The following is a 13445-nucleotide window of genomic DNA, read 5'->3' as shown; positions in this document are numbered from 1 at the left end:
CAGATAAAAATGCATTAAAAACAATAAAACGAAAGATGGTAATATTAATGGTGGGATCATCATGGGCAATCAAAGTCTGCCTAATTTTACAGACAGTATAACAAAATGTAGCTACGTTCAAAGAAACTGGATCATACTGATCAGATAGCAACAAGTGTACATAAAAAAGATCAGAATTTCCCAGGTATTTCATCAAATAGGGAATTATAAGATGGGTCCGTGAGTCCTTATAGAAAGCACAGTATAGCAGGACATGGGCTGTAGTTTCAAGAGCCCCTTGCCCACAGGGCCACAATCTCAGCTCATATGGAACTTTTTTGTATCGGCCCTCCACAACTGCTGTGGGAAGAGCATTGCAACATGCTAGAGTTACTGCCCTTTGGAATTTGGAGACAGTTATATCATGTAAATATCTCACTGGTTTATAAAAACGGGTTTGATTGCTCAGGAGAACATTCTTAGGTAGAGCAGACAGGTCCTGTTGGACTTCCAGATCTTTGATATGTTGTTTAAATGCACTAATAATTAATAGCCCATTATTAGGAATATGTCCCTGGAGAAGCCCAAGATGTTGCAGTTTGGGGGAAATTGTCCTGGACCGTACTGATTTGTAATAGTTCTCAATAAGGAAGGAACTCAAACCTGTGGGAAAGACCAGTAATTTCAACCAATGTGCTGTAATACAAGTCCATGCACCTGCTTTGACTCTAGACAGCCCTGCCTCCTTCCTTAATACTCCATTTGGAACGCAGGGGGTACCTGAAATACAGCCCTTGGGAATTTGGACTGAACCCTTTGCAGTGCAGGGCTAACAGCTGTCCTACTTTGGAATAGAAAAACTTCAGAATTCTCTCCAGGTCAGCTGCACAAAGCCCTGGATGTAATGGATTATTTGGGCCCTTTCTGGTTGGGCTTTGGGCCTGGTTTTAGCACTGAGACTGCCTTGGCTTCCCCTGTGATTGGTCTTGCAAGGATCAGGATGGGGGAGTGCAACCCTCTTGGTGTTTCTCAGTCTTTCAGAGGCTTTTGATACCATCAGTCATGGCCTCCTTCTGTACTGCCTTTGAAGACCGGGTGTGTACTATAGTGGTTCTCCTACTTCTTGAGTGGGCAGATCCAGCTGTTGGTTGTGCGGAGGAAAAGGCCAATCCAAAGCCCCTCAGTTATGAGTTGCTGTGAGGCTCAGAGCTCAGTTCAATCCTCTTTACATGAAGCCACTGTGAAAAGCTATCTGTTGACAAGGGCTCAAAGTAATTTCTGGGCCTGGGCTCAAACCCTTGGTAGTGGCCCTGCCTCCTGTCCATCAAGGCCATTCCCTACATTTCTCTACATCTACTGTATCATGTGTCTGCTGATGATCCCCAGTTTTGTTTGTTGGTTTGTTTGTTTATCATATTGATGCACTGCCCATCTCACTATGGAAGTGACTCTGGGCGGTTTACATTTCAACCCTGTTCTGAGCAAATTGGTCTCCCAGTGCCTGGAGGCTCTTAGAGTCTGGATGGGGAAGCACGAGCTTGGGATCAGTCATAGCAAAGTAGAGTGGCTTCAGGTGAGCGTAGGAGAAGTTTGCCAAGATTAATTTGAACCGGAAACCAAGACACAATTACACTGAAGCTCAAATTGGTTTATTAGCAGCTCTGGAGACAGGCCAAAAGAGGGGTAGGGTTACAGTCCCTCTCTATTGACATATGCAAACTAGAGTATTTGGATGATTTGGTACAGCAGTGAAGTGTTTGATTTGCGGTAGGGCATCAGGCATCTAGTGAGGCCAGGGAGCACACCAGGAGATGGCTATGAGGTCATGGGGCAGGCCTACAAAGACAATGGAAGTTTTAAAAGAACAAAGAGGCAGAATGTCATGGACTTTGTTTCCTTCAGAAGAGTTCCTGTTACAAGGCTTATCACCCTGTCCCTGTTTCCCAGAGTCTGTGTTTGCCTCTTAGAACCTCTCCCAGCCTTTCATCATTCCTTGTCCTTCTAAATGTTTTATGGCTAAGCTGAGAGTTTAGTTTCTTGCAAAGGGGCATTTGGGGAATTTGCAGCTTCAAAAGGAAGACAGCCAATCTGGTTTGCATCTGACAGTTTGGGCAGAACAATTGAAAAGAGGCTTGCGGAGGGAGCTAGGAGGAAAATGAAGAGAAAGACCAGTTTGAAAGGACAGGTTATCTGCCAGGAAGTGGATGGCAACAGTCCCTTTGCCAAAGAGGTAAAAGAAGGGGCAGTGGGGAGAGCTGGCCCTTTAAGGAACAAGCCTGTCTTAGGTGCCCAAAGGGAGTCACCTGAGCCCTGACAGCCAATAGGGGAAAAGAGGAGGTTCTGACAGGTTTGGGGTGGGAAGAATTCTGAGCCTTTGGAGAGGTAATAATAAACTAGCTTGTAATAATAAAATAGGCTTGGATTATCTTTCATGTAGTCTCCTCTCTGGATGTTCCAATGTCCTTTATCAACCCCACTGTGCAAATTTCCAGAGATGTATCCTGTTGGGGGTAAACTTAATAAAATAAAATTGTATCTTAACTGGATGGATAAGAGTTGAAATGAGCTACTTGATCAGCACAAGGGAAGTTAAAGTGCTGTCCATGCTACAGATGCAGCCATGGATGGTTGGTCCTTGAACAGAAGAGAGGTGCCCAAAGGTATCATTTGGGAGATACAAAGAGGTGTCAGATGTCTCTCCTTGAAAAAAGGATGAATAAGAATCATTTTTATCTATTTTACTTTTATGATTAGCTGCTCCTTTGTATTCAGATCTGGTCTTAGTAAAATGATGTAGCACTTGGGGAGGAAGATGCAGCCCAGCAGGCCAGCACTGGAGGCCAAGATGGAGAAGACCTGCAGGGCCACCATGTATTTCCCCTTGGTGCTCAGGTAGGTGGGCACAAAGGAGACCCAGATGCTGCAGAAGACCAGCATGCTGAAGGTGATCAGCTTGGCTTCATTGAAGGTCCCAGGCAGATTCCTGGCCAGGAAAGCCACCGTAAAGCAGGCAACAGCCAGGAAGCCCATGTAGCCAAGAGCAACATAAAACATGGCATCAGAGCCTTCATTACATTGTAGGATGATCTCTCCAGGCTGGGTGTGCATATCAGAGTCAGGGAAGGGTGGAGAATTCCATAGCCAGAAAGTACATATGACAGCTTGGACACTGGAACAAGAAAGAATGATGGAGTTGGCCAAGCTCTTCCCCAGCCATCGCCTCATTCTGTTTCCTGGCTTTGTAGCCAAGAAGGCCAGCACCACCATGATTGTTTTGGCCAAGACACAAGAGACAGCGACAGAGAAGATGATGCTGAAGGCTGATTGTCGGAGAAGGCAAGTTGCTTTCCTTGGAGGACCAATGAAGAGGAAGGAGGTTAAGAAGGAAAGAAGGAGGGAGAGGAGGAGAATATAGGATAGGTCACGGTTATTGGCCTTGACTATTGGAGTTTCTAGATGTTTAATGAAGATGGCTAATACCACACAGGTAGTGAAGGACAAGAATAGGATAAAGAAAACCAGAATGATCCCCAACTTTTCTTCATAGGACAGGAAAGTGATGACCTTGAGGATACATTGGGTTTGTTCCTGATTTGGATACTGATCTTCTGGACACTTGGTGCATTTTTCTGCATCTGAAAAAAACAGAATATATCCTTTACTGCTTACCCTTGTTTGGCTTAGAGCTGATACCCTCAAAATAGTAGAAAAAGCAAAAAATATAGAAATGGTTTAGGCAAGAGTGAATAATTCTCCTTATGGGACAATAACAGTTGAATGAAAGGTGGGTGATATCCCTGAGCAGAGCTCCTGCTTGCATTAGGGGACATTCCAGGATTTTCTTTGCACAGTTGAAGTAGCAGAAATGGGTGGTTCTAAAGTCACAAAACAAACAAACAAACAAACAAACAAATAAACAAGCAGACAAAATCTTTGCCAGCTATAAGGGTGATTCAGAAAAAAATGAAGTCTAGTTTCGGTGTTTACTAGATGGCAAGTCAATTGGACCCAAATTGTCCAAACTGGGTGAAAACAATGTTGGTTAAATATTGGTAAAAGAAGCTCCTCCAGGATGGAACTAAAAAAAATATGATCCCAAAATAGATAATTTGCCTAAATTGTCTTGTGTCATCTGATACTGACCCAAAAGCTGTCATCTCTTGCATCATTTGTAGCATAAGATCATGACCCACACAATGGATATGGAGGCAAACAACGTATTTACTGTACTTATTCTGAAAAAGCCAGGTTACAAAATGCCTTTCCAGAAGCCCTTCCATGGAAATCATCTGGGCAACTTGTCTTCCCAGGAGGTGTTTTCACCCACCTTCCTGAGTGGAGATGGTTCCTTCTGCACAGGGAAGGCAGAGGTAGCAGCAGATGGGTTCTCCTTCCTGAGCCCCCTTGGCCAATCCAGGTTGACAACTTTCCACACACCTGGAAGGAGGGAGAGGCTATTCAAAGAAAGAAGGAACAGCAAGAAAGAAACCTGTTTAGATTGATCTATGGAGAGAGAAAGAGAGCCACTTTGGTGCAGTGGTTAAGGCACCAGGCTAGCAACTGGGAGACCGTGAGTTCTAGTCCTGCCTTAGGCACAAAGCCAGCTGGGAGATCCTGGGCCAGTCGCTTTCTCACAGCTCTAGGAAGAACCACTTCTGAAACCTTGCCAAGAAAACTGCAGGGACTTGTCAGCTAGTTGCCAGGAACTAACATTGGCTTGAAAGCAGCTGCCTCCCCTCAAAAAAATGGAAAGAGTCAATCTCCTGCTTTGGGTTGAACCTGGATTACTTTGGAGCCACTTACAAATTGAGAGGGTGGGACGTACTCGTTTTGATTCCAGGACTGAGTAGCAGCTTGAGAGCCTCAATAACCCCTCTCAACTCTTGGATTTTCTGATTCAAATTTGAAACCTCTAATGGACCTTAAACCCTCATCAGTGACATGAATACTGCTTCTCTGTCTCTCTCCCTTCATTCACTTTCTTGCCTTTGGTGTTCCTCAGTGCCAATTTTAGAGTTCAAGTTCTTTAGGAGCTAAGTCCATTTGGGAACCTGCTGGTGCTTTGCTGATGAAACAACACTTTAAGGGCCAAAGGTAATCTGCTTTTAAATAGCGTATTTCTTCCGCACAGTTACTAGAAGAGCTGGGGAAAATGTCCTCTCTCTTGAAGCTCAACAGTTCAGTGAAATCACCAGGCACTCAAAGGCACAGAGAGTTCATTACAGAATTTGAAAGCTTTGGAGTCCGTGAAGTGGAAAAAAAACATTTTCCCTACCTTCTTGAGCCATTTGAGTTTTGCAAAACCACCCTGATCAAGAGTGAACTTGAGGTCTGGGGCTCCCTGCCTTTCTAGATCCCCCAGTTTCACTCTGACGATGGACTTGTTGGGGAACATAATCCAACTCATGACGTCAAAGTCAGCTGCTGGCTCTCTGCTTTCATCCAAATATACCCCATCCATGGAAACGTTGTGAAACTGAGGGCTTTGCAGGAATGGATGGAGCTAGAAGGGAAGAGAAGAGAAAACTGCAGGATGCAGAGGAACAATCTGACAAGTTGCCCCTTTCATCCACTGTGCCCTTATGGTGCAGAATTCATTCTAACATGAGTAGCTGTGAGTGTCTTTTTAGCATTTCTACTGGCCTTCTTCCATTACTGACTGTTTTTATGCTCTTTCTTTTGGGTTTAGAAGTTTGGGTTGACTTGGTTTAAGCTTAGAAGTTAAGCAGAATTGGGCCTGATTAGGAATTGAAAATAAGATGATCGGAAATGATATTCCCAGAGAAACCTTTCCTGACAGCCAACAAGAAACCTGCAGGAACATCCCCTTGAAGTCAATCAATCACGTTGATTACAGCCCTAAGGCCAGCCACAATAAAACTATACATACTAACAATCTTACATTAATACATATATGTACGTAAAAGCAAAAGCAATCAATATACTATGATCCAAAATTCATTTAAAATAAAAATCCAAAATGAATTAAAATAAAATACTATGTTAAAAATTTCAAATCTAAGTGATGGTGTGGCATATTTTGCAGAGGGTAGCACAAAACTGGGCAACCTGGGAGGATATTTTCAGGTCCTTATCTGAAAGAAGTAGCATTAGGTAGAAGTCACTCTCCCTACCTGGAAATTTCTTCAGTAATGGATATATAAAGCTCTGTCTAGAGTCCTTATAGAGGGAGCAATAGAATAGCATATGGCTTAGGGCTTCTATTGAACCGTCTCCACACGGACATAGCCGAAGGTGCATGGGAGTACCCATAAAACGTCCGAAAAGGACTGCTGAGGGCAATGCGTCCAGCCTGGCTAAAGTAAAAGCTTTACTCCTTGAAGTCACCAGGAGTCAAACTCAATTCAAAGGGACTTGACTTCTCGACTTTCTTAGAGGTGTGGAAATCGTTGTAAACCAACCAGAGTCCCCCCTTTGGGGGGAGATGGGCGGTGATAAAATGTGATAAAATTAATTAATTAATTAATTAAAGCCTTTACACATGTGCAAACCTGTGCTCTGAGAAAAATGGACTTAATCTCAAGACCGGCTACTGTGTGTGATGCATTTGGAACATCATTAAAAGGATCAGGGAGACACTGATTCCATCACTACGTTTGGATCCCACCACTGGGGTCCGTTAGTTCTACTAAGCTTGCAGACAGTAGAACCATTCCAAGGAGTTCTTCACCTCATCACATTTCATCTCCCTGTTGCGTTTTTAGCATGATCAAAATAAACTAATTCCAATTGTCCATGATATGGAGCTACAGATCTGATTCTCATGTAGAGGAGATGTAAAGTAGAGAATACCTGCCAAGGCTGAAGCATTTGAGCTTCCACTTGGTAGCTCCTGTTCCTCACTCTTGTGGTGGGCCTGGAGGAATATGCCGTGTTTATGGCATGCGCCACAGCCCAGAGGCTGCTGTAAATGTGATAACCATCAAGAGACAGGATTTGTTCATGCTCTTTTGGAGAAGGGATCCTCAAATCTTCTTTTTCACGGCACCTTGTCCATCCTTTCACAGACCCAGCTGGCTTTGAGTATAAACAATGAAACCCTTCATCTACAAAGCTCAGAATGGAAGAGTAAAGGAGAGGAAAGTTGTCATCTATTGCCCACTTATGCCTGTGGATAAGAAAGGATAAAAAACCATAGAGGGAGGGGATATACTGTAGAGACTTTAACTCCAGAGTAAAATCCCACAAAGCGGTGGTGATCCAGACTTTGTCAACTTTGGGCTCTATAAACATTTGCATCATTACTTGAAGGAAGAATATTTGTCCTAGGAAGGAACTTGCCTCCATGTAACAAACCAAAGCATTGACTTTTCTCCATTTGTTCAACTGGCCAAGAATCTTCTCAAAGTCCTTGAAAGAAAAGGCAGTTCCTAATGAAAAAGCAACACAAATGCCCTTCTTTGTCAGCATAGGAGTCAATGTTCTTGTGAATCTCTCTCCATTCTCAGTGGTCGGAGCAATGAGTCCTATCAATGTCCACCTAAAATGCAAGAGAAGTTTGACAATCCCTGGATATTGGGAACCTTGCCTGGGGAGCACTCCGTAGAAAAAAGGGAAACGTTTTTTATCACTCAGAACTTGTGAAGCAAAAGCATAACTGATCTGAAAAGAAAAGAACAAACTTTGGGTCAAACCAAAGGAACTACCCTCTCACACAACTTGTCTTCCTGCAGGATCTGCTCATACCCAGCACATCTTCTTGATGGACTTTGACTGTAGGATTTTTCCCTCAAACATTCCCAGCATTGGCTCCTAACCTCAACTGGGGTCTTGATGAAGAGGAAAGTGGCCGCTTTCACCATTTCCATCCTTCCCCTTTGCCTGCCATTTTTAGATGGAAACCACCCTTGAATTTTTTAGAGAAAACCATGAGTGGAATAGAGCTGAGAAGCTGCCATGCACAAACACACACAGATGCACATGGAGACACACCTGAGGGATTTTGTAGTGGCTCAGTATGGCTGAAATCTGGATGGAAATGTCAACTTCACCCCCTTCAAGGACAGCCAGTATATTTTTCTGCTTCCCACAGTTATAGTTTGGAACATTGGCCTCCCCAGTTGAGAGCAGGTCTAGCAAGGCATCTGATGTTACTTTTTCCTTGAAAAAATTGTCATTGATAGTGTAGCCCAGGGTGAGGTTGGGTAAGAGGCGGGGATCCTGGTTGATCTCCTGAATGGCAAAAAGGAAGGACAGAATTTTCCAGTATTGTTTGTATCCTTTCCTGTCAATAGATGCATATTATATCACCATCAAGAACATTATTATATTTTAAAATGCCCCTTGCCCTTCAGTGCTTAGCTAAAAATTTATTTATTTATTTATTATTCACATTTCTATCACTGCCCATCTCCCCCCAAAAGGGGGACTCTGGGTGGTTTACAATAAAATTCACCTTAACACCACAACATCATAAAATCACCAAGTCAACACCTACAATACCAACATAATAGATAAATATAAATACGGAATCCAAGTGGGAAATTTCCATTCGGCAGGGAGAACTCTACATCACCAGCCACCCCCAGGAAGATCTGTTGCCCTTCCCATCCCAAGTGAGGCAGCAGATCCAGGTCTTCAAACCCTTCTGGAAGGTTGGGAGTGAAGGGGCCTGCCTCACCTCGGGAGGTAGAATGTTCCACAAAATGTATTTGTTAAAGCGAATGCACAATTGCCATCTATTGTTGATTTTCGTGAATGTTTTCAACTCTTGATGATTTGCCTAATGATTCAAGTGATCTGGGGAAATGAGCAGATTCTGAAAATCTTGTCGCAGAGAAGGAGAAGGAGAAGGAGAAGGAGAAGGAGAAGGAGAAGGAGAAGGAGAAGGAGAAGGAGAAGGAGAAGGAGAAGGAGAAGGAGAAGGAGAAGGAGAAGACAATTGAAAGACATTGCTGTTTCACTTCAATTGTCTTACAAGCATATATAACCTAGAATTCCAATATATGCATGCCATAATATAAATAAATTAAATGGCCCTAACTATAAAACTCTCAAAATTATGTTGGACTTGGACACATGCAGCCCTTCCAGGGGTTATACAAAATAAAAGGAGCCATCAAAATTTTGTCTCCATGGTCACATTGGAACCGGAACATTTTTTTCTTCATTGTTTTTTTTCCAAGGAGGTGAAGAAATGCATTAGTGCTAAATGGGAAGGAAAGCAAGAAATGCTCAAAGTTTGCTGTAAATCAGAGAACATTCTTGTAACTTGGTTTATTCCTTTTTTCAAGGAGGTGAGGCAATGGGTCTTACTTGTGCTAAGTGAGAAGGAAAGAATTGCACAAATGTGTTGTGAGAACATTCTTGGGACTTCATTTGTTGTCTCTCCCTCTCCCTCTAGTGATTTGCTCCCCTATGAACATCAGTGACTCTTCCATTTGGAAATTCCTCCTGATGTTCCTAATGGCTCCTGTGAAATGTACATCCATTGGGTTCAGCCATGCTTTGGGACAACAGAGAAGACATCTGCTCCACCTCAAATGTCCCAGCAGGCATCATACTTTTCCTTCAGCTCCTCCACCCTCCTTCTCCTTTCAACCATACTTTATTGCTCCTGTTTTCTAAGCTAATCTTACTGAACCATCTTAGGTGCTAGATACGGTGCAGGGGTGGCAGGTGGAGAATGGAAAAGCCATGCCTTGACCCTTCAGCCACAATCTCTGACTACTGATGTGATGGAGGTAGGATTTTCTTTTGCCAATTAAAATGATGGCTGGAAGATCTTGTGCCTTCCACCATCTCACTTCAGTATAAGCTTCATCAGCTACAATCTACAAAAACATTTCCCAATGATGTCCCCCAGCTAATACAAGACAATCATTCATTCAAATGCCCCGAAAGGGAACAGTCCCTAGTAGTTAAAGAGAACTGCTGTTTTGGAAATTGGCAAGGAGTGGAGAGATCTTAATACCATCAAGCACCCGGTGACTTACTTGGAAATTTTAGCAGAGGGAAAGTTGTGGAAGCTGAATAGTGGATGCTCACTTTCTGTTGCAGAAATGACACCACTTAACAGATGACTTCCTGGCCTGTAATGATTCCGTGGGTCTAATTCATCCTTCCCCAAAGTCAGAGAGCATTTGGCTTTGAGCATCCCAGTGACTGCGTGGGGAATCAGAAGCCATAGTAACAGCATAAGAAGACATGCATTTCTGTGCATACCTGATTCATATGTTGGGCTTGATTTCCTGAACCCTAGAAGAATCCCTAAACACCTCCCAAAGTGCTCAGAACACTGATGCTTCAGTGGCTTTTATTAGCTTCATAACTGAAGGTGTCACATCAGTGGCCCATCTGTTGCCTGCCCAGATTCTCTCTGGTGTCTTATCTAGCCAGATGTTCTGATGCAAGATATTGCCTCCTGTTGCTCTTGACTCTCCGTGAAAGTCAATGGTTGGACAACTCCCTGGAGAGTGAACCAGCAAAAGAAACAGACAACCATCATCACCACCATCACAAAAGAACTATGCAGTTGGGAATTATAAGCAAAGCAAGCATCATCTCTGTCAGACTCTGAATCCCACTGAGCACAGTGAGAAAAATAAATGTCTCTGAAAAGCCATCAGTGCAGCTCTATAGTCTAATCTGGGTGTTAATTCCAACGGTGCCCCGAGTCCAAGTTCAGCCCCTGTGCTGCAAAGAAAGAAGTCCATCCCTGATTGAATTCATCTGCCCTCATGATAGGACAACCGCACCAGTGCAGAATGGCACCTCTCTTGAAGTCCCTGCTGTGGTTACCCATAGTTTGGTTTCTGGGCTCAATGCAAAATATTCGCTATTGTCTGCAGGATCTTAGACATTGTAGTGCTGGCTACGTGACGAACTGCCTTGCCAGGACTGAATCTGCTTGTTCAGTACAAACACCTTTAGAGTCTCTTCCTGCAACAAGTGTGTGTGGGATGGGCTTAGGGCTTAATGGCAGCTTGTGCAGTGGCCCCTCTGCTTTGGAATTCATGTCCTCAGAGGTCCCTCTGGTGTCCTTCCTCTTCGCATTTCATAAAGCAGTTCATACCAGTTTGTAATGGTTGCCTAATCCCAAATACTCAGTCTCACAAGCTCGGGCTTAAAGATAACTGATTTATTAAAGGAATAGCATGCAAATACAGAGAAAGCTGAGAATGAGCAAAAGCGTGCCAAATACAAACTTAAAAGCCTTGCTTCCAACCCAGTCCCGCCCCGAGCGCCCGTCAGCCACCACCCCCTCCCAGGTGCTAGCAACCGTTACACGCGCCTGGGAAAGTAACCTTGAACAGGATTGCAAACCCAAACATACATTCCAAAGTAACAAAACAAAGAACAGAGCATGAATGGAAAATATCAGCAAATGTGCAAGCTCAGTATACACGGATGAACGGTTTGACATGTGAAACGTTACGATGTTAACAGAACATTGAAACGGGGAACATGACACAGCTGGATCCCTCCTGCTTAAGCCCTGGTTTCTTGTTTATAGGTGTTGGGTCTTCATTTGGGGAGGGTTTGTTAGTTCCATGTAGTTGTATTCTCTGTTTTCTTTCCTGTTCATCTCCCAGAGTCACAGGGTTGGGGCAGGTTTCAAAAACTTCAAATGAAGAAATGAATGGTCCCTTCCAGTTTGAGGACACCTGTCAGAGTCAAGCCTGCCTCCGACTCGGAACGTGAAACCCTTTCTGAGTCAGAAGAGGAAACAGAAACTTACTGGGCTGAAACTCAGTATTTTTATTCTGCCATGCAAAGTTTTGCACAGTAATCTTTTATCTGCTCCTACACCAAGGACGCTTTTTCTGTGAAAGGCTGGAGACGGTGCAGAGAGAGGGAAGAACGGGAGGCTCTTCCCCAGGAGGAGACGGATCAGATCCTGTCGATCGACAACTATTTCATTTCCAGCACCGTCTGGGCTGTGTCACGAGCCTTACATGCAGCCTCTTTAGCCAGACCCAAGAGGAACAAAGGTGGCAAGAACACTGGAACCCCACACTTGACGGCCTGGCAGGTATCTCTCCAGCCGTTGGGCATAAATTTTTCAGTGCTAAGAGCTGAACAGCTTTCAACTTGCTATTCAAATAAAATATTTTCATCTCTTCACTTTAAAAATATCCCTGCTCGAAACTGGGAAAACAAAACTCATGGATCAGCAGAGTCCAAGGTGCAGATTGGCCAGGATTCGGGGGAGGATTTGAATCCACCAATCAGTATGCACCAACAATGAGCAGAAGAGCATGCGAAAGAGAAGGGAGCCCGATTGGCTGTGGAAGGGTCCACGCATGCCAAGGACTGGGATAAAAGGCAGACACGTGAAGAGCGAGCTGCCGGAGACAACTGATCCTCCAGGACTCCAGCTTCCATGGGAGAGTCCCGGCCTGCATCAGAGACAGCGTCTGTTGCCGAAGAGGAATCAGCGCCTTTGCTCCACTCTGAAGAGGACTTGAATATTCTGCTGCCATTGAGGATCCTTTGCTCACTGAGCCCAGCAGTCTCAGTTCTGCTTCCAGTCTTGAAACTCCACGACCTTCCAAGAGGCTTCCTGGCACCTGGAAACGCCAGTGCCACCATATGCCTCCGGTTCCATCCAGCCATGCGTCGTGTGTTCAGCCATGTCCAGGTATTTCACACCTATCTTGTTCTGGATCTGGATTCCAGCCCAGTCCGGGGCTTGCAGTTGAGTCTAGTCTTGTTCCGAGTTCCCAGCCTTGTTCCGAGTCTCCAGTCCAGAGAAGCCAGCCCAGTCTGGGGCTTCCAGCCAAGTCCAGCCTTACTCTGAGTCTTGCTTCTCTTCTCCAGTCCTGGAAATCGAGTCGAGTCCAGCCATGTTTCCAGCCATGCGAGTCTTGCTTGAGGTCCCAGTTGCCGGCTTCCAGTCCAGTGTGGGTCTTCAGCCCCATCCGGTGTACCAGCGCCAGAGTAATTCAAGTATTCTTCCGGTTTGAGACTGTGTAACATACGATGGGGTGAGGTCTGCTTCAGGCATAGCCTCCAGGGTACAAATCAGTGTGTCCCACGTTTCATTCAGTGAGGACAGGAGGATATAGGATTTTGTGAGAGGTGTAAATTCCATTCCTCTCTCCTGCAACTCAACAAACAGCTGCTGAATATAATGCAGGTGCTCAGGAAGGCTATCTCCTTCTGCAAGGTAGGCTCTGTACAGCTTTTTTGTCAGAGTAACTTTACTCCCTGCTGTTGCCTTTACATATAAGTCTCTCAAAGCGTCCCAAAGTTGCTTTGCAGACTGCATGCCTCACACCTGGACTAGCTGATTGTCCTCAACTCCCAGGATAATGGTGGCTCTAGCCCGCTCATCCTGCCTCAGCCATTCAGCACTGGGATTTTGGGGGTTTTGCTCACCAATTGGCAGCCAAAGATTCTCTCTGCGAAGATACATCTCCATCTTCAGGGCCCAATTCAAATACTTGGTCTCTGATAGGTGCTCCAGAGGCATCGCTGAGGGCTGGGAGGTAGCCATGGCT

General features: G+C 44.6%; 1 protein-coding gene across 1 annotated transcript; it reads right to left on the bottom strand.

Moving 5' to 3' along the window:
- Window positions 1–2637: 2637 nt before the first annotated feature.
- LOC134489783 (vomeronasal type-2 receptor 26-like) lies at window positions 2638–12863 on the bottom strand. Its single transcript, XM_063292649.1, has 5 exons — window positions 12738–12863; window positions 7933–8172; window positions 5325–5482; window positions 4307–4416; window positions 2638–3614 (listed from the first exon to the last, which is right to left on the bottom strand). Exons 1-5 carry the CDS (start codon window positions 12861–12863, stop codon window positions 2713–2715), a joined length of 1536 nt encoding a protein of 511 aa, XP_063148719.1. The 3' UTR covers window positions 2638–2712.
- Between the last annotated feature and the right edge of the window lie 582 nt (window positions 12864–13445).

Source organism: Candoia aspera, chromosome 2 (genome assembly GCF_035149785.1).
Source record: "Candoia aspera isolate rCanAsp1 chromosome 2, rCanAsp1.hap2, whole genome shotgun sequence".
NCBI lineage: Eukaryota > Metazoa > Chordata > Lepidosauria > Squamata > Boidae > Candoia > Candoia aspera.
The sequence above is the reverse complement of the archived record's forward strand: the minus strand, read 5'-3'. Positions and strand labels throughout refer to the sequence as shown.

Excerpts from the sequence above, each read along its gene's own strand:
- LOC134489783 (XM_063292649.1), bottom strand. The coding sequence starts at position 12,863 with ATGGGGCTGAAGACCCACACTGGACTGGAAGCCGGCAACTGGGACCTC. Across the intron at positions 4,417-5,324 it reads AAACTGGGGGATCTAGAAAG|GTGTGTGGAAAGTTGTCAAC; the intron begins GCAGGGAGCCCC and ends CCCTCCTTCCAG. Across the intron at positions 3,615-4,306 it reads AACCATCTCCACTCAGGAAG|ATGCAGAAAAATGCACCAAG; the intron begins GTGGGTGAAAAC and ends TGTTTTTTTCAG.